General features: G+C 49.6%; 1 protein-coding gene across 42 annotated transcripts in view; it reads right to left on the bottom strand.

Annotated features, from left to right (window-relative positions):
- LRRFIP1 (LRR binding FLII interacting protein 1) overlaps positions 1-26624 on the bottom strand; it is a 160269-nt gene that overhangs the window by 75878 nt on the left and 57767 nt on the right. For 3 of the 42 annotated variants that reach the window (XM_061122600.1, XM_061122558.1, XM_061122568.1), the window contains exon 1: positions 16639-16906. The exons of 31 other annotated variants lie outside the window; for them this stretch is intronic. In XM_061122600.1, coding sequence (XP_060978583.1) covers positions 16639-16704 — 66 coding nt within the window. In that variant the 5' untranslated portion in view covers positions 16705-16906. Of the gene's footprint in view, positions 1-15011; positions 15298-16638; positions 16907-26624 lie in introns of those variants that run through there. 8 more of the 42 variants (XM_061122588.1, XM_061122596.1, XM_061122593.1 and 5 more) reach the window with 6 other exon arrangements.

Raw genomic sequence — 26624 nt, 5'->3', positions numbered from 1 at the left:
GGTCCCCAGGGATCGGGCGTCCCCCGCAGCTGCAGCCCTGATGTCTGGAACCTTATCTCCAGGAAGGAATGCAGAAGCACTGACAGGTTTGAAGGAGGAGGAACACAGTGGGGTCCGACTTATGCTTTAGAAACAGCGCTCTGGACGAGGGTGGGGAGCAGGGGTGGGGGGGCGGTGGGAGGAGGGGACGCTTCCCGTCAGGGAGCCTGCGAGCATGAGCCACGTGCCAAGGATGACGCTGAGCAGAGAGGGGAGAGGATTCCGGAAGGAGGTCAGGAGGCTGAGGCCCCAAGGAGGCCCCGGGAACCAGAGAGCTGGGGACGAGAGCCCAGACCCCAGACCCACGCAGCACGCCCACCCAAACTCACATGGTCTGCGGATGCCCCTGGCCTTGAAGACGGCTTATTTCTCCACCTTGACCCCCTGCCCACCCAGCTCCCAACCTCACAGGAGATGATGACCAACGCCGAAGGGGAAGGATGGAGAGGGGCTGACAGACCCACGGAATTCAGAGTACAGGCTACGACCTTCGCAGGGCTCTGGAACAAAGCACTCGTACACACCGCAATGATGCAAATGGACAACGAGGACCCACTGTGCCTGCCGTACATGTAGCTCTGTTCAGTCATGAGGCAGCCTGGATGGGAGGGGAGTTTGGGGGGGGGATGGATACGTGTACACGCGCGGCTGCGTCCCTGGGCTGTCCCCCTGGGACTATCACAACACTGTTCATCAGCTATGTGAAGTGAAGTCGCTCAGTCGTGTCCAACTCTTTGAGACCCCATGGACCGTAGCCTACCAGGCTCCTCCACCCATGGGATTTTCCAGGCAAGAGTTACTGGCATAGGTTGCCATTTCCTTCTCCAGGGGATCTTCCTGACTCAGGGATCGAACGCAGGTCTCCCACATTTCGGGCAAACGCTTTACCGTCTGAGCCACTAGGAAAGCCATCGGCTATATTCCAATACAAAATAAAAATTTAAACACACATAGAAAAGCAATCAAACAAAAACCCTAAAAAATGAGTCTGCACAGGCTTCCTCTCCCACCACCGTCCCCGGCTGTCAGTGGTCATCCTTACGTTCCCACTGGAGGTTAAAGTCTCCCACTGGTCACTGAGCCCCAGGCCTGCTGGCTGTGATCCCGGGGCACACGCAGGGCTGCGGTGCCCCCCCGCCCCCACCCAGAGCTTGGCCATCGGGCCCCACCAGTCCTGCGGCTCGTCCCTCAGTCCACTGTCCCTGGAAAGGGCTCCGGACCCCACACCCTCCTTCTTTGACCAAGAGCATCTCTGTCCAGGTACATTCAGGGCCTCAGGCAGGCTGACAGCTGCGGGGGCTGGTGGTGGGATGGAGGGTAGGGTCTCGCTCCCTAGCAGCAGCAGGGCGGACCCCCGCCCCCCGGGGCTTGTTAAAGATGCAGAATGCCCAGCCCCACCCAAGACCGCTGAGTCAGAGCCTCGGGCGTGGCCCGTCTGGGCTGCAACATGCCCCAGGGGTGCAGGCTGCTCCTCCAGGGTGATGACCTCTGCTTTCTGTTATGCCATCTCTGCTTGGGTATGTTTGACGTTTTTCATAACAAAGAGCAAACATTTTTGAAGGAAGGAAGGAAAGGGTGGGGGAAGGGAGCAGAGGCTGAGAGGGAGAGAGGGAAGGAAGGAAGGAAGGAAGTGAAGGAGCCTTGAAACCAAAACCAAGCTCCCTGCAGCGAGAAGGCAGCCTTGGTTCTGCCACTAAACACCCCCGAAGTGTTGCCCCCCACCCCCGACCTGGGCCCCCTTCCCTGTCCCGCTGCGCCTCCAGGACCAGGGAGGAGGGGAAGGAGGAGCTGACCCAGCCAGGCTTCCTCTGATGAGATCCAGGCTCCCTGGCTTTCTCAGGACAGTCCAGGGCTGGTGGGGAACGAGAGCCAGAGGCCCAGCCCCTCCCAGGAGACACGGCTCCCCCATTCCCGGGTCCCACCTGACCTGGAACCCCACAAACGGAGCCTTACGGATGCTGGGCTTTAAAGCAAGCCAGCCTTTGACAATGGAGATGGTTGGGAAGAGAAAGTTTCTTTTACCGCCCAAGTGGCCTTATAATAATCCTCAAAAGCTGAACCCCTGATTCCAAAGTTCCATTTGCAACATTTTATTTTATTGGAGACAAACAAGATAACACTCTGCCACTGAGGCAACCAGTACCGTCTGAGAGATGCTAAAAACACACAAAGCGGCACAAGTCTTGAGTTCGGGGGACTTCTGAACAAAGGGTTAATTAAAAACAGCCGGGCCCACCCAGCCGGAGTCTGGGATGCCAGCCCTACAGTGCCACCCACGGTCCGGAATGGAGGCACGGAGACCTCCGACCAGCCGCCCCGGCCACAAGGGCACATGGGCTGGCTGGAGAGACAGACAGCCAAAGTGTTGCTGATGAGGACAGAGTAAAGGGACAAAGCAGGTGATTAAACCGTTAATTTCACTAAGGGACTGTAAGCAGAAAAACTATGGGAGACCCTTGTAAGTTAATGATCACTCAGGAAGGCAGGTTTGCTTAACCACAAAACCAAGCAGGCTTGCTTAGCAACAAAATCACACAGCAGAAGCCTGAGACATGTGCCCAAACAATAAAACAATGGTGGCAGGAGACCCACATCCTGCCCGGTGAGTCAGTAAGCTGATGATCCCTAGGATATGCTCAGGCTTCACAGGTGGTAAAGAGCACGCCTGCCAATGCAGGAGATGTAAGAGATGTGGGTTCAACCCCTGGGTCGGGAAGATCCCCTGGAGAAGGGACAGGCTACCCACTCCAGTATTCTTGGGCTTCCCCGGTGGCTCAGATGGTAAAGAATCCGCCTGCAAGGCGGGAGACCTGGTTTTGATCCCTGGTTGGGAAGATTCCCCTGAAGGAGGGCATGGCAACCCACTCCAGTATTTTTGCCTGGAGAATCCCATGGACTGAGGAGCCTGGAGGGCTACAGTCCATAGGGTCCCACAGTCGGACACGACTGAAGTGACTTAGCATATAGGCACGCAAGACATGCTCTCTGCACACATAAAAAAAACAATAATTTGTGAACCTAGTTTGACCATGTAGGGACAAGAAAACTCTGCTGCTCAACCTGGAGGAGGAGCTGATGATGGAGGCATGACATCCACTCAAAAAGACAAAGATGGTCTCCCTCTTCCCAGTTTTCATTTGATTATAAAACTGTAGCCCAGTCGATTTTCATCAAGTTGTGCGGTATGGCCTTGCCTGCCCACTTCTAAGCCTCACAAGCATCCTATTCTAATAAATCATTTCTTTTTTCTTTAATTGAAGGTTAATAACTTTACAGTATTGCATTGGTTTCTACCAAATAATAATTCATTTCTTATCTATAACTTTTTCTCTCACTGAATTCTTTCTGCACTGAAACAGAAAGGGCTACAGTACCCGAGCTCTTCGGAGCCCCTGAAATGACACCCAGTGGTTTCAATGCTTCTCTGTCTCGAGGGAGGCGCAGACCCAGACCGGGCTGGAGACAGGCTGGTGGGCTATGTGAAGATGTCACCAGCAAAAGCAGGAGTTACTTTGGTGATGGGTCTCTGTGCCAAAGGCGCGATGGGCTCTGATTCTAGATCGGACCACAGAGCAGAAGTGGGTTCTACCAGGATGAGACACAGAAGTCAGTGACCAACCGTCAGATGCACCCCTCGTCTATCAGGGACCCTGACAGGCCTCCTGCTCGGAGCACCAGCAATCCCAGCTGCAATAAAACTGCTCCAGGGACATCAGCTGCTCCTCTCTTCAGGGAGCTCGGGGACCACCCAGCCCTGCCTGGGGACTGAGCAGAACTAAAGCAGAAGTGTTCACCAGGGCAGGAGGAGAGAGCCCTGGGTGAGGTGTGCCCTGCCCTCGTAGCCCGGCCCCTGCACAGCTTCCTTCCTCCCGCCTTCCCGTCTGCGGTGGGGGTTTCGTAAGCAGGAAGGGGAGACCCTGCCCGAGGGTGGAGCCACCACACACCACCCCAGTACCCTGCACCCGAATTCCAGGGGTGTCTGGGGGGCTCTAAGAGCTCTAATACTCTGTGTAGCTTTTTGTGGCTCCTACCAATTTAACCCCAAGTCTTCAAAAACCAGAAATGTGATAAATGCCGGTGGAACCCAAGTCCTGCCTGCTTGGAGAGGACAGAGGTGCTTGGAGGCAGACTCGATAGTTTTCGGAAAAGCCTCACAAGAAGTCCCGAGTCCTGATTCTGCACACTTTCTTCTGAGCTCCAAAGCTTTGTTGGGATTCAAGCAAAGTGTGGAATTCTATATCCCCACATCCCTTATCCCATATCACAGAAAAAGCTCTTCCTCTGTTCTTAGACTCTCCTGGGGCTCCAGAATTCTGCATGGAAAGGGGCAGGGATTTATGAGCTGTAACTCTGGGGTGACTCTTGGGAAATGAGCTTGGCGGCTTTGGTCATCTCCTCCCCCTCTGCGGAGAAGCCCCGGGGCCTGGAAAGGGGTGCCGCTGCTGGAAGCGGTTCCTACCCCGCCCCGCAGAGCCCAGGAGACTTACTGCTCTGAGCTGACGTGCGGATCAGTGACCCCAAAGCTCTGTGATGGGAGAGTTTTCCTCCAGCCACGGGACATGTTACCACTGTATTTATCACCTCTTGGGAAAAGTTAAAGGACTAAAGCACACGCACGTCAATGTAAGAGGGATACCAAGTGGTTGAAGCCTGAAGCGGGACAAAGAACCGGTTTTGTTTAGGAACAAGCAGGGGCCCTCCCTCCGTCCACGTGAGAAAGGAACAAGGAATAGAGCTCCTGTCGGGCAGGTTCTCAGACTCACGGGAGCACACACAGGGCCCCGGGCTGAAGGGACTCACAATGCTGAGCTCTGCAGAACCACCGTGAGGCTCTGACACAGAAGCCCTTCCCCGACTTGCCTTTAAAAAAAAATCCTTTTTTTTCTCGAAGTAGAATTGATTTACAGTGTTGTGTTAGTTTCCGGGGTACAGCAAAGTGATTCAGCTGTTTTTCATACTTTATGCTATTATAGTAATAGGTTACTACAAGATATTGAATACAATTCCCTGTGTGGTACAGTATAGCCTTGTCATGTGTCTGTCTTATATACAGTACTTTGGATTTGTTAATCCCCAACTCCTAATCTGCCCTGCCTCCCTGCCTTTCCCTCTTGGTAACCAGAAGTTCGTCTTGAGGTCTGAGAGTCTGTTTCTGTTTTGTGTACAAATTCTTTTGTATTTTTTTAGATTCCACACATAAGTGGATATGCCTAAGAGTGGGATTGCTGGATCACATGGTAACTCTATTTTTAGTTTTTAAAGGCACCTCCACATTGCTTTCCATAGTGGCTGCACCAATTTACATTCCTACCCACAGTGTAGGAGGGTTTCCTTTTCTTCACACCCTATTCAGCATTTATTATTTGCAGACTTTTTAATGATTGCCATTCTGACTGGCAGGAGGTGATACCCCACTGGGCTTTTAATTTGCATTTCTCTAATAATTAGTCATGTTGAGCATCTTTCCATCTGCCTGTTGCCATCTGTATGTCTCCTTTGGAGAATGTCTATTTAAGTCTTCTGCCTATGTTTTGATTGGGTTGTTTGTTTTATTGAGATTGAGCTGTATGTAGGAGCGGTTTGTACATTTTGGATATTAACTATTTGTTGGCCATACCCTTTGCAAATATTTTCTTCCAGTCTTTTCCTTTTGTTTATGGTTTTGTTTGCTATAGAAAAGTTTTTGAATTTAATTAGGTCCCATTTTATTTTTGCTTTTATTTCTTTTGCTTTGGGAAACTGAGCTAAGAAAATATTGCTATAATTTATGTCAGAGAATGTTTTGCCTATGTCCTCTTCTAGGAGTTTTATGGTGTCATGTCTTATATTTAGGTCTTTAAACTATTTTGAGTTTATTTTTTATATGGTGTGAGGGAGTGTTCTAGTTTCATTGATTTACATGCAGCTGTCTAGTATTCACAACACCACTTGTTGAAGAGACTGTTTTGCCATTTTCCATTCTTGCCTCCTTTGCTGAAGTTTGACCATAGGTATGTGGATTTATTTCTGGGCTCTCTGTTCTGTTGATCTATGTTGTTGTTCAGTTGCTAAGACATGCCCGACTCCATGCAACTCCATGGACTACAGCACCCCAGGCTTCCCTGTCTTCACTGTCTCCCAGAGCCTGCTCAAACTCATGTCCATCGAGTCGGTGATGCTATCTAACCATCTCATCTTCTGCTGCCCCTTCTCCTCCTGCCCTCAATCTTTCCCAGCATCAGGGTCTTTTCCAATGGGTCAGCTCTTCGCATCAGGTGGCCAAAGTATTGGAGCTTCAGCTTCAGCACCAGTCCTTCCAATGAATATTCAGGACTGATTTCCTTTAGGATGGACTGGATTGATCTCCTTCCAGTCCAAGGGACTCTCAAGAGTCTTCTCCAACACCACAATTGGAAAGCATCAATTTTTCGGCACTCAGCCTTCTTTATGGTTCAACTCTCACATCCGTACACGACTACTGGAAAAACCATAGCTTTGACCATATGGGCCTTTGTCGGCAAGAGCATGGGATATCTTTCCATTTCTTTGAATTATCTTCAATTTCCTTCAGTTCAGTTCAGTCAGTTCAGCTGCTCAGCTGTGTCTTGACACTTTGTGACCCCATGGATTTCCTCAATTTCCTTAATCAACATTTAATAATTTTCAGCATACAGCTCTTTTACCACCATGGTTAAGTTTAGTCCTAGGTTTTTTGGGCTTTTTTTTTTTTATGTGATTTTAAACAGGATTTTTTTTAAACGTTATTTTCCTGATATTTTCTTATTAAAGAAATGCAACAGGTTCAGGTTTCTAAATATTAATCTTGTATCCTGCTATCTTGCTGAATTCATTTATTAGTTCTAACAGATTTTATGTGGAGACTTCAGGGCTCTCTATATAGGGTATCATCCTATGTACAGATAGTAGCAGTTTTTCCTCTTCTCTTCCAGTTTAGATACCTTGTATTTCTTATTTACCTATTTTTATTCTGGCTGTGCTGGGTCTTCACTGGGGCCTGTGTATTCTTTGTTGCTTTCTAGTTTTGGCGCACAGGCTCCAGAGTGCACTGGCTCTCTAGTTGTGGTGCATGGGCTTAGCTGTTGATATGTGGGATCTTCGTTCCCCGATCAGGGATCAAATCTATGTCCTGTGCATTAGAAGGTAGATTCTTAACCATTGGACCACCAGGTAAGTTCTATATTTCTTTTTCTTGTCTGATTGCTATGGCTAGGACTTCCAATATTATGTTGAATAGAAGTAATGAGAGCAGGCAACTGTGTCTTATTCCTGAATTTAGCAGGAAGGTTTTCAGCTTTTTACCATTGAGTATTACGTTGATGGGCTTCCCTGGTGGCTCAGAGGTTAAAGCGTCTGCTTTCAATGTGGGAGACCCGGGTTCGATCCCTGGGTTGGGAAGATCCCCTGGAGAAGGAAATCTGGGTAACTCCACTGGGTTACCTCCAGTGGAGGAGCCTGGTAGGCTACAGTCCACGGGGTTGCAAAGAGCCGGACACGACTGAGCGACTTCACTTTTCTTTTCTTTCTATTATGTTGAATGTGGGTTTATCATAAATGGCTTTTTATCACATTGAGATATGTTCCCTCTATAACCATTCTGGTGAGAGGTTGAATTTTGTCCAATGCTTTTTCTACATCTACTGAAGTGATCATGTGGTTTCTATCCTTTTGTTGATGTGATATATCACATTGATCAATTTGCTGATGTTGAACCATCCTTGTGACCCTGAAATGAATCCAACTTGATTGTGTGTATGATCCTTTCTATGTATTGTTGTATTTGGTTTGCTAATATTCTGTTGATGATTTTTGCATCTACATTCATGAGTGATACTGGCCTGTAGCTTTCACTTTTTTGTAGTGTCTTTGTCTAGTTTTGGCATCAGGGTGTTGTTGCCTTCACAGAATGAATCTGGGAGTGTACCCTCTTCTTCAGTTTTTGGAATAGTTTAAGAAGTTATTTCTTGAGTGTTTGGTAGAATTCCCAAGTGAAGTTGTCTAGTCCCAGACTTCTGTTTGCAGGGAGGTTTTTTCCCCCCTAAATTTCAGATTCTATTTAACTTCTAGTGGTCAGTCTGTTCAAATTAGTTGTTTCTTCCTGAGTTTTGTCAGGCTGTGTTTCTAGAAACGTGCCCATTTCTCCTAGGTTGTCCAATTTATTGGCATACAGCTGTCCATAGTATTCTCTATGATTCTTTGTATTTCTGGGGTCTCCGTTGTTATTTCTCCTCTTTCATTTCTTCTTTGATTTGGGTCCTGTCTCTTTTCTTCCTTGGTGAGCCTGCCTAGAGGTTTGCTGACTTTGTTTATCCTTTCAAAACACCAGTTCTTGGTTTCATTGAACTTTTCTGATTTTTTAATCTCTATTTTACTTATGCATGCTCTGATCTTTATTATTTTGCTGAGTTGACTTGGCTACAGGAACTGACAACAGCCACCAACTTTTGTTTTCTACATAAACCCCCAACTCCTCATATGCAGTAGATTCTAAAAATAGCATGCTATTCAAAGCGACCAAGTAGATGGGGCCATGTGTTCTCCCGCATAGGCAGGAGCAGGAGAGGAACATTCCGGCTGGCAGTTCAGACTCAGTGGCGATCCGGGTCTCTGTATGTGTGTCCACGGCCCTCCCCATGCCTCTTGGTTTCCACGGGCATTGTACTCCAGTCTCGAATTTCATCTTTCCAACCCCCTCGCTCAGGCAATCATGGTAAGTCTCTCCACAAGGGGGCCTGCTTTTTCCAGCCACGACTGTAATTATGATTGCCAGGGAGGAGAAGGCACTTTGGGATGATGCTGTCAGGGAGCATGTGCCAGCTCTCAGAGGGCATTTAGGAAATGCTGGGGGGAGGGTGCAGGTGTTGGGAAGTCACAGTGATTGGAGCAGAGACTGAAGGCATTTGGGGGCAGGGCATGGCATGCCAACCATCCTGTCCTCGGGCAGGCCTGCACGATGAGGAACTTTCCCACGGGCTACTCAAGCAGATCCAAAAACCACATTTATAACTTTCAGACCTACAAACTGATTTCGACTCACACGTAAATTCAAAATACGTCATGAGTAGTTTCAACATATTTTGAATATTCCAGGAATGCAATCTGCATGGAAATCAGGAAAGATTATACATGACTTTGTTCCGAACCTTCCCAAGAGTTAGTCACAATATTCACATTCTGTTCCTGCATTTTACTTTCATTTGATTTCTTTTTAATGTTACAGTTCAAACATTATATTGACTTGAAATTATGTGTGAAGGTAGTTTCTACCACCCAGGAATTTCATTTCAGGTTTAGTAACAAGGATATTAAAAACTTTTTATAGAAAGGGACATTGGGCCTGACATGACTGGGAACCCCTTTTTTAAAACTCTGGGGTGCAACGGGGGTGCTGAACCTGTCTGTTGCATGTCCACACTTGTGGAAACAGCCTGACCACAGGTTCAGGGCACAGGCCTGGGGCCAGTGCTGAAGCCACAAAATAAACAAGTTACCGATTTTACTTGATGATGTGGAGGACATACAGCTAAGGATTAATCAGGTTAAAGTTTAATCAGTTATTTAAAACATCATGTTGCCATCAAAATCAAACCAGATGAGTTATGGACTATAAAACGATCATGGAATATTATGATAGAACAGCAGCCTTCAAAGAACCTTTGACCTCACAAGGCCACCCGTGTCTGGGCCCAGAGATGGAGTCCTGGCATCTCATCCTCTGGTCTCGGGGGACCAGGCATAGAAACCACCTCTCCAGGTGGTGGTGTTCTCAGCAGGGTCCGGGGTTTCCGAAGACTGAGACTGTCCTGAGAGGGGTCTCAAGACCAAGCTGGGAGTTCTGGCTCTGCCGCTGGCCCATTATGTGAACTTGGACAAATTACATCACTTTGGAAACCGGGTGACATGATCTCTGGGAGCTTGCTTTGCCTCTGAAATGTTCGCTCTACATAGAGGTGAATTATCTGTTACACTGAGACAGTCCACAGAGTTCTCTTTCCCCATTTTGCTACTGGAAATCTCCTGACTTTGCTTCTCAGAGAAACACACCAAAAAGAACAAACATTTTAATCAGGAACAAAAGTATTCATGTTACTTAACAGACAGCAGGCTAATAGCAATTACCTATTCAAACTTCACAAAACAATCTTCAGGTTAGCACGACCCGCACTCAAGCTGATGAATAAAAACAGCGCACACTTAGGGCTTCCCTGGAGGCTCAGCGGTAGAGAATCCGCCTGCCAATGCAGGAGACACGGGTTCAATCCCTGGTCTAGGAAGGTCCCAAATGCCGCGGAGCAACTAAGCCTGGTGCCACAGCCACGGGGCCTGTGCTCCGGAGTCTGAAAACCGCACCCACCGAGCCCACAGGCCGCACGGCGGAGGCACGTGCACCCACAGCCCGCGCTCTGCAGCGAGACAGCCACCGCCACGAGGAGCCTGTGCGCTGCAACAAAGAGCAGCCCCCGCGCTGCAACTAGAGAAAGCCTCGTGCAGCAAGACCCAGCACAGCCGAAAATAAAACTAAATAAATAAGAACTAAAAAAAAACAGCGCACAGTATCTTCCGTGCAAGAAGTTCTCCTCTTGCTGTTCAGTTCAGTTCAGTTCAGTCGCTCAGTCGTGTCCGACTCTTTGCAACCCCATGAATCGCAGCACGCCAGGCCTCCCTGTCCATCACCAACTCCTGGAGTTCACTCAAACTCATGTCCATCGAGTCGGTGATGCCATCCAGCCATCTCATCCTCTGTCATCCCCTTCTCCGCCTGCCCCCAATCCCTCCCAGCATCAGGGTCTTTTCCAATGAGTCAACTCTTCGCATGAGGTTGCCAAAGTATTGGAGTTTCAGCTTCAGCATCAGTCCTTCCAATGAACACCCAGGACTGATCTCCTTCAGGATGGACTGGTTGGATCTCCTTGCAGTCCAAGCGACTCTCAAGAGTCTTCTCCAACACCACACTTCAAAAGCATCAATTCTTCGGCACTCAGCTTTCTTCACAGTCCAACTTTCACATCCATGCCTGACCACTGGAAAAACCACAGTCTTGACTAGACAGACCTTTGTTGGCAAAGTAATGTCTCTGCTTTTTAATATGCTATCCAGGTTGGTCATCACTTTCCTTCCAAGGAATAACCGTCTTTTAATTTCATGGCTGCAGTCACCATCTGCAGTGATTTTGGAGCCCCCCAAAAATAAAGTCTGCCACTATTTCCACTGTTTCCCCACCTATTTCCCATGAAGTGATGGGACCGGATGCTGTTAATACATTTTAAATGTTTTTCTGAGATGAGGGAGGCTCATACTTCCTTCAATGGTCTCAACATATTGGAGCTCCAAGCAAGGACACAATGGCTGCAAATAACCTCGTGTGTGACTGACAAGTGACGGGTAACAGCAGCCTGGCCTCACCTGAGCAGCGCTCCACGTGACAGGCTACCCCCGGGCCACGCATCTGTGCTCCATGCCCTTCGCTTCACCTGCCCCATTTAGGTTCTTCCTTGTAAACCGCATACTTCTCTTGCTGTTCAGTCACTAAATTGTATTCGACTCTTTGCGACCCCAAGGACTGTAGCCCACCAGGCTCCTCTGTCCATGGGATTCTCTAGGCAAGAATACTGGAGTGGGTTGCCATGTCCTTCTCCAGGGGGTCTTCCCGACCCAGGGATTGAACCTGTCTCCCCTGCATTGCAGGTAGATTCTTTACCAATGAGCCATCTGGGAAGCCCCTCCCCAGCCTCAACCACACACAGACACACACACCTTTAAGGTGACACAAAACACTGACATTGTTCCTTCTCAAAAAAAGACTGGACGCTCCAGCAGCCCCATGCTTTCCCACGCTGGTGGCACACAATTACTAACGCCCTTTCCTCTGCCCAAGTGATACTCCTGGAACCAGCTAGGAAAGAGCCAGAAGCTCTCATCTCCATCCTCAACAGACTCGTCTGCTTGAATGGTGGGGAGGAGCTTTACAACATGTGGGAATGAGGCTGGTAACCAGCAGTTCCCACTGTGGGTTGACCCAAGTGATGGCTAAAACGTGTGTATGGTATGAACTATAGAAAAATAAAAATGCTGGCAGCTATGTGGTTTCTATTCATGTCCTTATTTAGAAAAAATAACCCATTGAGTGTTCTTTTGTCTGAAAAACTACCAGAAATAGAAAGGAAATGTTAATCAAATCAAGACTTCGGTTGCAAGGACATGTGTCCGAAGAGGCTGCCTTAGCAGAAAGAAGTCCTTCGGCCTGACCCTGGGGCTGTGCAGGCCTAGGGCTCATGAGGCAGGTTGACAACAGCAAGGGTGCTCTCCCGCCGCCTCGCCAGACCTCACCCGCGAGCAGGCAGGATGGGGGTGGCAGTGACCAGCACCAGCTCTGAACCAGCCTGCCTGGGCCCAATGGGCCCCGCGGCCTATGGCTATGCAGTCTTGGGAAAGTCCCCTGAACTTTCTGAGCCCATCTTCTCTTTATGTGTAAGTAGAGATAACCTAACAGCCTCTGAGATCCGCCAGGGCACAGGAAGACTGCTACAGGAAATGCTGAAGAGTGCTGACACATTGGGGGTTTGGGAAACGCTGCCCGCTGTGTCCACCTGTACAGTGTCTGTCACAGCAGAGGGAACTCAGCTCAGAGGAGGCTTAGGAGACGAGGGAGGAGACGGGCACGCCGAAGCACCCACCAGGAGTGGGTCTGCTGGGGAGACACCCCACCCACACCCAAAGCCCACTCCTGTTTCTCACCCCCAGCGAGAATTCCACACCCGATGGCCAGAGATAAGAACACAGACCTGAGAATCAGAAGCGATGCTGCTCTGATAAGAGCCAGGAGGGAAGTCCCAAGCTCTGCGACACAAACACATAAATGAAACATTTTGTTAAAAGGAAAAGTAAGTCTCTACAGTAATTTAAACTACAAAGTAGCTCTCCTTCAGCGTCCAGACCAAAGTATTCACACAGGTTTTAAAGTTCTCAACTTATAGCAAGAAGGAGAAAACCACTTGAAACTCTGGCCCTCCCCTAAACAAAAACATCAGTCTCAGAAAGAGGATTTAAGTAGTAGTCCACTAGCAAACGCATAGGAATTCTGAATCACTGAATCTTGGATGTAGTCAAAACAGTGCTTTGTTTAAATTAGAAGTTTATTTACTTTACTTTTTCTAGATACTCTGAACAGTAAAATTCTGGTAAATCCACTCCATGAAAATATGGAAATAACCTGCTTTAAAACACACACACACACTAAAATTGGGGTGTCCGAGAGTAAAAGCAGTGAAGTAACAAAAACTCCTCTCTCTCTGACCCATGTCTAACATACAGTGAGATATAACAGCCTTCCTGCTGTAACAGGTTAGTAACCCAAACCCTATGGCCAATGGGGCACCGAGGTTAAAACTTTTAAGTATGATCAGATATTCTGGAAACACTGGCATATGAGTAACCAATCGGTCATAAACATTTCCTTTGCTGAGTCACACAGCCTGATTTTTCAAGGATAAGAATTTCCTCTTGAACATTGCCTTTTGAGGAGCAAACACATCACACCAACATGCGACCTCCTAATTCTGTGGAGACTAGATAAGAACCTCACTCTTAATCAGGTAATACTCCAATCAACTTTGTCTGAAAACACTTGAGTCGCTATAAATAACGCGATTTCCTGTGCTCAGTGTAAGTAGCAGTTTAGACTGCAGGATCTAAAAAAAAAAAAAAAAAAGTGTGCAAATAAGGCTTCCGCTCCGCTGACATTAGTTCAGGCTGAACAGAAACTAATTCTTAAAGAAAAGGGGAAATTGAGTCTCCATCTTTGCCCCAGTGGGACACTCTTACTACTAAGAGAAAAGACCTAACTTACTGCTTTTATATCTTAAGTGCTTGGGGAAATGATCCATCTAAAATAAACCTGGATTCCAGCAACCAGAGTCTTGGGCTAAGCCGGGCCAGGCACCCTAGCACTGTGTGTTTCCACTCGCCAGGGCCAGGGGACCTGGGCACAGGTACCTACAGTGAGATGAAACTTGGGGGGTCCACGTTCCCCCCGACAGCCTCTCTCAGGATGGGGCTGGTTGTTTGTGAGGACTCAGTGCTGCTCAGTATGTGGAAAGCAGCCAGCTGACACAACCCGGCATGGACACGGGGAAGTTACCCAAGTTAAAGAAACATGGTTTCCACACCGTCCACTCCTGCAAGGAGCCTGGACTTCCTGCTCAGATCCTGCTTTCTGCTTTGAGGAGGAGCTCGACAAATCCACGTCCTCCTGCCAATCCCAGCTCTGGCCTCACCCCCATGGGGCCCGGCCCTCCTCCTCCTTCAGTGGGGACCCCTGATCCCGGGACACAGGGTCACTTAGCACTGAACACAAGCCGGCACAAACCAGTCTGAAATGCCCACCCTTCTCTGGCTGGAATACTAATGCCCAGGGTGGCTGCTGGGTAAGTCCTTCGGACATGGCCCACCCAACACCCTACCCCCACACCACTCCACCCCACCCCACCCCACCCCACTTGTTTCCTTTCAACCACTAATGTCATAAAACAAGGACTGTGTTTTACTTCTGTTCCCCATGTTCTACTTTAAAAAAAAATTTTTTTTTTGGCTGTTTTTTAATTAACAACAAACCCCTCCCCAACAACCCCTTTCCCAAACAAACAAAAACTCTTACAAGTTCACAACTGATTACTGAAAATCCCTGAGACCAAGGATGTTTCAGAATTCATCATTTTTGGGTTTTAGAAGGGTAATAAGAGGCATACATCATATGTTCTGTAACAACTCAGAGTAATCCTTAATCAAGTACCTTAACAGGGCTGCAGAGAAATGTACGTGCATTCACACTAAGAAGAATAAAGACTGAAAATAGCCTCCCATCAGCCAAATAAATGGGACCTGGGGACCTTGGCACAAGACCCCACAATACGATGAGACTTGGGAGGGGACACAAATAGCCTCCCATCACTGCCAAACGAATTCTGCTCACAACTTACAAAATAGAGAAACAGCCTTAGTTTTCTGACTGTACTGGATCCTGGAATCGCGGGCAGGAGGAGGTGGGCGCCTTCTCAATGAGCAGCTGCTCCAGTCTCTCCCGGCACCGGCTCCCGGCAGCATCTCTGTGAGGCACACATCTCCACCAGGCCCGATCCCGGGGTAAGTTAAGGCTTAAGGAGACGCTGCATGGCCTGCCGTAGAGCAAGAGGTGCTGTTTCTACTCAGACCCCGCTCCCCACGGCCACTCTGTTCCTCTCCGTGCCCAGCAGTTCATTCCTCTGAGCTCAAATCTTGCCCAGGACTAACATCAGTCTGTTCTTGCCATCTATGGCTTGCCTAGGCGGCTCCTGGGAGCACCGGCCTTTCTCAGAGCATTCCCGTCCTTCTTTCTTCCAAGGGCCCGTCCCTGATGCTGACGCAAGGCTCTCTCTGCAGGTTCCCAATTAGGCGAAGGGGTAGGAACCAGCTCCAAGGGTCTGGTTCGAGGCTGGAACCTTAAGTGAGGCCAGGGGAGCACATAGAATGTGGACATTAAAAATAATACCCACCTGACAGTCCTCAGTAAGGAATGCAATTTTCAAGTGTGTGTTCACCAGAATCTATTGCTACACCTTTCTGGGGTTGACCAGGAAGCTCAGAGCAGGGCAGTCTTATTCATCTTGAACCTTCCAGAAATACTCAGCAGGTAGTTAATTCCCGCCTGGTGAAGGAGTGATTATTCGGGGCTCACACTTCGATTAAGGTTCCACAAAGGCCCAATAAAGTGGAAATCTAGGGTCTCTCTCTCTACAGTATTAACTTAATAATGTATGTCTTTTCCAAATTGCACCCTTTCACTTTTAAATATTCCCATTCATGATCAGCCACAAGCCACAGGAAAATGGGTAATTACAAACTCTCCCCACTTCATCCCCTGCCGGACTCTATCTAATGCCTCACATCCAAGGTCCCAATACTGGGTGTTGAACTGGATAACTGCAAAAGCCCACAGATGAAAGGTCCCCTCCAGACGCAGAGGCCCCAGGAGACCAGCCAAAGAGGATTTGGGAACTGAAGTCTTGGGGAACTAGAGAAGGCTCTAAGGCCCAGAGAAGGATAAGCACTCCAAACCACCCAGCCACTGGGGGTGCCAGCCTCAGGGCGAAGGCCCCGCCCCTGGCCACCAGGGCCCGGGTGCTGTGTTTTGTGAAACACCAAACTAGCAGTTCTGAGTGAAACTCTAAACCACGCGCAGGTCTCAGATCTCGGCTGGATCCGCGGTCGAAACACTCAACTGGGCCGAGCCCGTCAATGCGGCCAGAGCGGACTAGATGGAGCTCCTTTTCACCTTGGCGAGGAACGCCGTCCGAGAAAACGTGCTTTCCGGGGCGCAAGGCGGGCGGCACAAACGAAACCGCTAACTGAACCGAGCACATCCCACCCCCGCCCTGCCGCACATCCTCGCGAGGGGACGGACTTTTCGCTTGAGGGGGTCCCCGGCCAGGCGGGGCCCACCCACACCTCACCAGGCACAGATGGTTGCGGTGGAAGGTGGTGCCCGCCCTCGGCTGGCCCCAGCACATCCACAAGGTCCAAACATTCGCAGTCAGAACCAAACGTTTCGAAGACGTGTTTTCCTCTTACCAGTCTCTGAGCTTCTGGGCTCAGGCAGTCTATCTCCTGGTTCTGCGCGGCCGCAGGGTTGGTCATCCTGCCGGCTAAAGGCCACCCTCTCACACAGCCAGCAAAGATCTTCAGTGGACGCCGGGCTCCGTGCTCTCAGCGCAGCCGCATGCCGAGAACGGTGGGATCGCGGTGCCGGAGACGACCCGCGTGTCGGGACAGCAACCTCGCCCTCGCCCGGGCGGAGCGCGCCTCCGCGGTTCCCGGGCTCGGGCGCGGCCGCAGGGGCGGGGCGCAGGTGGCCGGGGCCGGCGGGCCGGGGCGGGGGGCGGCGCGGGGAGCCGAGGAGACAGGGCCGCCCCCTCCCGCGAGCTCCGCCCCTGCGCTCCGCCCTCGCCGCCCTCCGGGTCCATCCGGCGCGCTCCGCCCTCACGCCACGCCCCCCCGGCGCGGTCATTAATCACCACTCAGCCGTCTCCGGCCCCCACCAGAGGAGGAGACCCCCTGCCGGCCCCGGTCGCCCACCACCCGCGGAGGGAGGGCGAACTGAGGGCCTTTGGAAAATGCGGGAGTGGGGAGGTGCGCGCGGGGCCCGGCTCCCCTTGGGGAGGGGTCGGTGCGGGGGAGGATTCTGCGCGGGGGCGGGGTCCTGGGGGGCGGAGTCCTGGGGGCGGGATCCTCTGGGGGCGGGGTACTCCGGGGGCGGAGCGGACAGTCTCCCCAGGCCCCGGCCGCGCCCCCGCCCGCCTCCGCCTCCCTCTCCCTTCGCCCCCACCCCCCACCCCGCCCCTGCGCCGTCGGTGCTGGGCTGCGGCCCCAAATTCAGGCCAAATTGAGCTTCTACGGACACGGCAGCCTCGCCCGAGCTCTGCAGCATCTGCTGGCCGGGGTACCCCGTTACGCGTCCCCCGGAGAAAGGGCCGCCTTCTAGGGCGACCAGAATGCGCGCCCCGCGGGGGTGAGAACAAGCATCTGAGGGCCGGGTGCGCCCCCTGCCCGGCTCCCGCTTAGGAAGCCGCGGCGGAAGAATGAGGTTCGGCGCGGATCCGGGGTCTCAGGGCCGGGGTTGGTGGGGGCGTGGGGGGGGGGAGGTTGGCCGCACCGTCCAGGGTCCTGCGGGAGGTCGTGCGAGGCCGCGGCCGCGCGGAGGGGGAGTGTCCGCGGCGGGACGGGCCCCCGCGGCTCCGCACGCGCCTCCTCCAGCCCCAGAACACGCGTGACTCGTTCTTTAGAAGTCCTACAAGCAAATCATGGAAACGTGTCCCGACCTCGCCAGGCCGGGGCGGGAGCTACGGAAAGGAAGGACGCAGCTTTTCATCAGAATGCCAGCCTTTCCTGGCCAAGCCCCGCGCCCGCGGCGCCCCCTGCTCCTACCCCGCGTCCAGGCGGCCCCGGCCCCTGCTGACCTTGCCCAGGGGGCACGTGTTCGGAAGCCCTTCTCAGAAAAGACCACCTCCCCGCCTCAAAATGAAAACTTTCAACAGGAAGGCTGGGCCGAGGTCTCTGCAAAGGCGGCTCCAGCAAGCGTCTTGAGAGACCACCAACGCGCACTGAAATGTTACCGTCGCCCGGTTTCCCGGTCTCGATCTCCACCACCCTAACCTAGCTCCCAGTAAAGAGTCAGCGCGCGGCGGCCTGTGTGCGCTCACCTTCCCGCTCTGGCTTCAGCGGAGGGGGCTCTGGAAGGAAGGGTGTACATGTGTGGGGGGGGGGACGGGGGGGGTGGACAGAGGAGGTTCTGGGGGGGATGGGAGGTTCCAACGTAGGAGGGAGTAGGGGCAGCAGAAATGCAAGGCCAGTAAAGACCCAGAGTGGCCGCTGTGGGAGAAACAGCAGGTGTCAACAATTTTGATGAGGTCCTGAACACAGCCGCCAAGCCTTAATGCACAGCAGTGTCAGGTTCGCAAGAATAATTTTCAGAAAGACTGAAATGCATACCTTTAATACCTTGTCTTCTTGCTATAACACTTTTAAAATCTGTTAGTGTGTTAACAGTTCTTGATTAAACACGTTGGAGAAAATAATTGTAAGTTATTTTGCGTAAATACTTATGGGATTTGGGGACTCTCTGGTGGAAAGCAAAGATAATTTGAGTGACAGTTCCACGGATGAGAAGGAGAACCCGTTAATAAAATCGCCTTCTGGGAACTTTCAGTTGGAATATTCTGATGTAGATCAGCAGATTCTATAGCTACTTGCCACCTGGAACCCTATGACCACATTTCCCTGAGCCGGGCACAGGGAACAGGCTTCATTTGTCCTGCTGGTCTTAGGGCAACGCTTGTAGATACCTGCACCCTCCGCCCCACCCCCCCAACTCCCAGGTGGCCTTCCAGTTGCTGCTGCTGCTGCTGCTAAGTCGCTTCAGTCTTGTCCGACTCTGTGCGACCCCATAGACGGCAGCCCACCAGGCTCCCCCGTCCCTGGGATTCTCAAGGCAAGAACACTGGAGTTGGTTGCCATTTCCTTCTCCAATGCAAGAAAGTGAAAAGTGAAAGTGAAGCTGCTTAGTTGTGTCCGACTCTTAGTGACCCCATAGACTGCAGCCTACCAGGCTCCTCCATCCATGGGATTTTTCTAGGCAAGAGTACTGGAGTGGGGTGCCATTGCCTTCTCTGTTCCAGTTGCTAGTTATCAGCTTTATGAAAACTGCATAGGGAAGTGGGCCCTGGAATTAAACCCTCTGGCTCAGTTCTTGGCCCTGTCACTGACTGTAGGACTGTGACCAAGTTACTTAGCCCCTGTGTCTCGAGTTTCATCTGAAACATGCTAGTGATAATGAAAGTGGCCAGGGTGAAGAGGAGGGCCCCTGGAGCACAGTCGGCGGAGCCACCTGGCTGCCTCTTGGCCCCCTGTCTTCCCCCTGCCTCCAGAAACCCCCCGCAGGGCACCCGGGCCTGCCTGCCTTGCTCTGCATCTAGAGGGAAGTTGGGCAACAACAGGTTGACATGGCTGAAAATTGGGAGAGATCGTGAGTAGCCCCAGAGAAGACAACAAACCCACAGCCCCCACAGAAGCTATGGGAAGCTATGGGAAGGTCCAGCTGCAGAAGCCCCAGGTGGCAGGACACTGTCGCAGAAGAAGCAACTGGCTGATTAATTTTAGTCCCAGGAACAAACTAACAACACCAACAGTAAGATAATAATAGTAAAGGCACAAGAGATTTCTGACTCCACCCAGTAGCAGCAGCAGCTGTACCAACATCCTTCTAGATGAGAGGCCACGACATTCTGACATGTGTTCCAGCCAGCCACCCTGGGGGGACAGCTCAGACCGGTCCCAGCTGTAGGGCAAATGTCAGTCTGTATTTCAAGTGCTGCAGAATTTACACTTCTCTGTGTTATTTAGACCCCAGGGCCCCAGAACACAGTGTAGAGGGTGTAGTTGCCTTCATTTTGATATAAGCAGCTCTCCAATGAAAAGGGGCCCTCCTGGGGCCCCCTCCCGACAGTGCCCACCACCCCACCCCACCCCCCCGCTCTTGTTTTTTAAACTCACCAAGGACACTTGTGAGGATGACTACTGAGTGGCGCCTACACACTTGGTGCTGGGAAAGTCCACGCAGAAGTCAAAGAAAGTGACATTTTGTTGAATGGAAACCATGGACGTGCACTACATTTTCACCCTGGTGCTCACAGCTTTAGGTCACTAGCTGTGTGTGTGTGCTCAGTCGTGTCCGACACCGAGACCCTGTGTACTGCAGCCCACCAGGCTCTTCTGTCCATGGGATTTTCCCGGTGAGAATACTGCAGTGGGTCACCATTTCCTCCTCCACTAGGCAGAGTAATCTAAATCCTTTATATTGGGAAAGACAAAACCAGAATCACCTAAGAGTGTCAGGTAAGAAGAAGTTAGACAAGAATCCCCCAGGTTCTATTTTCAGGGAGGTTGGCAGAAGAAACCCAGGGCACCTTTGAAAGATCTGAGCTACAAAATGGGGGAGGGGTCAGGAAGAGGGTGGCCATCCATCTTGACTGCTCCAGCGTGGGCCCAGGGTCTTTATATAAAGAGCTGTGAGGTCAGTGACACAGGTTCTATTTTCCCTTCTTTTGGTCAAGATCCCTACTTTCACTCCTTCCAAGCTGCTGGCAGCCACTCACCTACAAGCACCCAGGTACTGTCTAAACCCAGGGACTCTGTCCTGAGAAGGGCCTCAGGTTTTGTGAAAGCTCCAATTGCCCCAGGCATTCCTAAAAGCCACCATGCTTATGCTGCTTGGAGCCGTCCCCCCAAAAGTGTAATGTCCCAGATCTCAAAAGCAGTTCTCCAATGCGCAAGAAGATTACGTGTAGGAACTTAACTTCTTAAGGGACGCCTAATAAAGGACAAAAAGGTAAGTAGAATGATCTAATTTTGTTCTGGGAACATCAGACTCATAGCTCACCAGCAAACGCCACAACATTTAACCACTTTGGGGCCACACCCTAACTCGTTTACTGGTCTCCATGGTGTTGGGCTGTTGCTAGGTTCACCAGCATCGCCTGCTTCTGTGGTTTGGTTCTGAAAGCTACAGCAACCAAGACAAACCCTTCCAGGTTTGCAGGACAAGGCAAAGGGCCGGCAGGGAGAGCAGGGTGGTTCTTGGCCACCTCGCTCTTTAGATAACTTGCACAAAACCATTTTTCCAAATCATAGCCATCACAGCTGTTTTTCATGAACATGAATCACCAGTCATATTGGTTTCAGCAGAATAAACATTTCTATATTACTTCTACAAACAGTGAGCTTACATGCATAACTTCCCATGGATCCCTTTGACTAAAATAAAAAAAACACTCCATATAGTAAAGCTGGTTCATAAAGCGATTACCCAGACTTGCACCACACCTTTCAGTTTACAAAGCATTTTACACAGGCATGCCTTGGAAATACTGTGGGTTTGGTTCCAGACCATTGCAATAAAGTGAGTGTCATAATAAAGAGTCACAAGAGGTTTTTGCATCCTAGCAAATAAAAAAAGATGTTTGCACTACACTGTAGTCTATTAAGCATGCAAAAGCATTATGTCTAATAAACAATGTATATGCCTTAATTTAAAAATTGTCATTGTTGTTCAGTCAGTGATGTCTAACTCTTTGTGACCCCATGGACTGCAGCATGCCAGGTTTCCCTGTCCTTCACTATCTCCTGGAGCTTGCTCAAAGTCATGTCCATTGAATCGGTGATACCCAATCCAACCACCTCATCCTCCGTCATCCCCTTTTCCTCCTGCCTTCAATTGTTCCCCACATCAGGGACTTTTCCAGTAAGTTGGCTCTTCACATCAGGTGGCCAAAGTATTGGAGCTTCAGCTTCAGCATCAGTCCTTCCAATGAATATTCAGGACTGATTTCCTTTAGGATTGACTGGTTGGATCTCCTTGCTGTCCAAGGGACTCTCAAGAGTCTTCTCCAACACCACAGTTCAAAAGCATCAATTATTCAGTGCTCAGCTTTCTTTGTGGTTCAACTCTCACATCCATACATGACTACTGGAAAAACCATAATTTTGACTGTATGGTCAGCAAAGTGATGTCTCTGTTTTTTAATAAGCTGTCTCGGTTTGTCATAACTTTTCTTGCAAGGAGCAAGTGTCTTTTAATTTCATGGCTGCAGTCACCATCTGCAGTGATTTTAGAGCCCAAGAAAATAAAATCTGTCACTGTTTCCATTGTTTCCTCATCTATTTGCCATGAAGTGATGGGACCGGATGCCATGATCTTAATTTGTTGAATGTTGAGTTTTAAGCCAGCTTTTTCACTCCCCTCTCTTATCTTCAAGAGGCTCTTAATTTAAAAATACTTTATTGCTAAAGAAATGCTAATCATCATCTGTGTGTGTGCTCAGTCCCTCAGGCATGTCTGACTCTTTGCGACCCCATGGACTGTAGACTGTCAGGTCCCTCTGTCCATGGGATTCTCCAAGCAATAATACTATAGTGACCTGCCATGCCCTCCTCCAGGGGATCTTCCTGACCTAGAGGGGTTGAACCCTAGTCTCTTGCATCGCAGATAGATTCTTTACCGCTGAGCCACTAGAGAAGCCCTAACCATCATCTGAACCTTTGGCAAGTTATAATCTTTTCACTGGAGGAGGGTCTTGCCTCTGTGTTGAGGTTGCTGAAGGCTAAGAACTGCTGTGGCAATTTCTTTTTTTTTTTTTTTTTTTGGCAATTTCTTAAAATAAGATGACAATGAAGTTTGCCACAGTGATTGATCCTGCCTTTCACAAACGATTTCTCTGTAGCATGCAATGATGTTTGATAGCATTTTTTTTGCCCACAGTAGCACTTCTTTCAAAATTGGAGTCCTTCCTCTCAAACTCTCTTTATCAACTAAGTTTATGGAGTCTTCCAAATCCTGTGTTGACATTTCAACAAATCTTCACAGGAGTAGACTGCATCTCAAGAAACCATTAACATTGCTTGTCCACAAGAAGCAAACTCTCAGTCATAAGTTTTGTCACGTTGTTGCTGTTCAGTTGCTAAGTCATGCCTGACTCTTTGCAACCCCGGGGACCGCAGCATGCCGGGCTTCCCTGTCCTTCACCATCTCCCAGAGTTTGCTCAAACTCATGTCCAACGAGTCAGTGAATGTCATTTAGTCATGCGGTTGCAGGAATTCAGGCACACCTTCAGGCTAATTCTAATTCTAGTTCTCCTGCTGTTTTCACCACATCTGAAGTTACTTCCTCCACTGAAGTCTTGAGCTCTCAAAGTCGTCCATGACGGCTGGAATTAACTTCTTCCAGACTTCTGTCAATGTTGATATTCTGAGCTCTTCCAATGAATCACAAGTGTTCTTAATGGCATGTAGCATGGTGAATCCTTTTTAGAAGGCATTTAATTTACTTTGCCCAAATCCATCAGAGGAATCACTATCTACGGCAGCGATAACCTAATGAAACATATTTCTTAAATACAGGGTTGCCACAAACCTTCTATTTGTAAGAGAAAAAAAAGCAAACCACAGTATCTTTGAAGTGCAATGAAGTGAAGCACAATGAAAAGAGGTCTGCCTGTACAGACTGAGGCCCACAAAGGTGGTATCATGTGTCCACAGAGGAACATTGGAAGAGTGGAGCCCAGTTTTTAACCCAAGTCCAAGCCCTTAGTGTCCAGTACACTGTCTGACACAGAGGAGCTCCGTGCCCGAGCCAGCCAGGGATGCTCACTGGAACAGACAGTCAGCAGACAGGCTGCCTCCCTGGGCTCAGTCTGGTCCAGTAGCCCCATCTCCCGCTCCATGGGTACTGACAAAGTAACGTACCCAGATCAAGGTCTTCTGGTAAGACCAGGGCACTGGGAGGAGCGTCAGATGAGGGAGTCAGGCCCTGCATGCCATTCACCTCCCAGTCAGCTGGCCCAGCTCAGGCCACAGTGGACTTGGCCCTCGAGCCAAGATCCTGACAGCCTCCGGTGGACAAAAATATTGGGGGCAGGTGGCTCCACAGCGAGAGAGCTCATTTCTGGCACACAGACAGCTCCTGCTTACTGAGCACCCACCCTGGGCCGGGGGTCCTATGACCACATCCTTCAGCCTCACTCCTGCCTGTGTGGTCCTCACTGTCCCCCAGGACCGAGTGGGCTCTTCAGGGATGGGCGCACGTGCTCACCTCGGGGAATGGAGGGCAGTTCATAAATGACGGATGGATGGATGATTCTCCCAGGAAAACGAGGGACTTCGATAGCTTCTCATCAACTCTCACTAATCTTGTGTATTTTATATGTTTGCAGCAACTGAGAATGGAAACTCTCTTCTAAAAGTGACATGACTTTAGGAATTTTTTTTTTTTCCTGCATAACTACCTAAGCAATTCACCACACTTCTTTTTCATTTAATATATATGTTTAAAATTCCCTTGGATTTTCTAAGCAAGGTGATGAGTTCGAGTTTTGGTTGGGCTGAACAGGAAGCGGGGGCAGAAAGCCTTATTAGAAGTGTCCAACGGGTGCTTTGGCACCACAAGTATGAACTGGTTTAAGGTGATGAGGAAAAGGGTAGCATGCATATAACAGAAAATAGGCTGAAGGAAGGAATCTGGGGATCCCTACATTTCATGAATAAGAGGAGTGACAAGAACAAGCCAACACAGGGACTTCCCTGGTGGTCCAGTGGATAGGACCCCACACTGCCGATGTAGGGGGCCCAGGTTTGATCCCTGGTCGGATCCTGGAAGCTGCGACGAAGACTGACAATCTCGTGTGCTGCAATTTAGACCCAGGGCAGCCAAATCATCATCATAATAATAACAGAAGAAGTCAACACAGGCGATGGGTAGGTAGAGAAACAGATAACAGAAGTGCCTTCTGGAAGCCACTATTCAGAAGGCTGGTGTGAATACCGGTGTTAAGCAAGGCAGATGTAGTGATGACAACAGGGTCCAGAAAGCCTTTAATTTGCAACTTGATAAACACTGGCTATTGTATTCTCTTGCTGAAATTCTGCATTTCAGCATTTTCAGTGGTTTCTGCTCATATAGTACCTGACACATTGCAGCCCGGGAGGAAGACAGAAACCAGAAGAGGGTTTTGGGTGGGGAGAGACGTGTTCACCTGTCCATCTGTTTTTAAGGATGGAAGAGACTTGAGCCAGTTTGGAGACTGCAAAGTGGAGAGTGAAAAGGAGAGGGGGGAAGAACAGAGGGGGCGTGGGCGAGACTGCTGACTAAGGGGTGGTGGGGGTGGGCTGGGGACTTTCAGCATCTGGCCTGATTCCGAGCTAAGATGGGGAGGAGAAAACCACAGCGTCCAGCAGAGGACAGACAGCAAGAACCACAGGCCTGGTGCAGAGACCGTGGACACAGCTGAGGAGGGAGAAGGGCAAGTGGAGCGGAAATGGCAGGACGTGTGGGGGAGCCGCGTCTGGCCCGGCCTGGGCGATGCTGGTCTCAGAACCCGCGCCCAGAGCCTCCCACGAGGCTCCAGACAGCCCAGTAATGCTGGCACAGGGTAAACTCTACCCATGTTTAAAGTAATTTCTAGCTTATTTTACTCTGGGATTAAGTTCATCTCCAAGAGTGCCCGGGAATAAGTCCATAGCAATCTTGGGGGGAAATGTATCAGTTTTTTCAATCCATTCCTCAGAACGGTTGATCCTTAAGACCAAGATGAGAGTGATCACAGGAACACTCCTCATGTATTGTGGCCAAGGAAATGGCCACAGACACCTTCAGTAAAGCATCTCTTAGCAAAACCAATTCTGTTTTTCATGAACACAACACACTGCAAATATCAGCCAATTATTTTCTAAAAATATTGAGGACAAAACAACTGAAATCCATTACATACTTCTCCATCATAAAGGAAAAGGCTGAAAAGTCCCTCTAAGTCAACCCTAATTCAAAGAAAAAAATATCTCTACATGCACTTGGAAGAGTACATTTAAAATATTTTTGATCAGAATAGACAGAAAAAATATGCTTTACTTTCAACAACTGTATTTACTAGCTAACAGAACACTTTCTGGTAAGAAATAAAGGAAATATTTCATTATATATCTAGGAATATAAAATGATTAAAAATAAAAGCAATATTTCTTCTAGATGCTCACTGATTTATTTGGCTCTGGCCTCAGTAATCTTGCCTATCAGTTTAACATTAGGAGAGATAAAAAGTGCCTAACAATCAGAACCATGAAACAAACATTTACCCTGATCACTGAAAAATCCAGAAATCAGTCAGGCTACAAATATTATTGGCAAATGTCATGCATAGAAAGGAAGTATGGGGAACACAGGAGTTATAACCTAAATTTAAACAGTACCCACAGCAAAAAATTTGAGGGCACTTAGGACGAATTCAAAGGTTTAAAATCAGGCATTCCTGCTGAACAACTTGACTTGAAGACGACCCGACTTCAGAACAAATGGAAACATCAGAAGTAAGCAACCTTCTAACCTAAGGTATAGAAACCTCTACAACAGCATCCCCAGAATAATCTCCCTAAGAAAATACATATTTCTAAAGGAAAACAGAGACTGTAACACACTGTGTGTGTGTGCTCAGTTGCTCCGTTGTGTCCAGCTCTT

Source organism: Dama dama, chromosome 20, assembly GCF_033118175.1.
Source record: "Dama dama isolate Ldn47 chromosome 20, ASM3311817v1, whole genome shotgun sequence".
NCBI classification, from domain to species: Eukaryota; Metazoa; Chordata; class Mammalia; order Artiodactyla; family Cervidae; genus Dama; species Dama dama.
The sequence above is the reverse complement of the archived record's forward strand: the minus strand, read 5'-3'. Positions and strand labels throughout refer to the sequence as shown.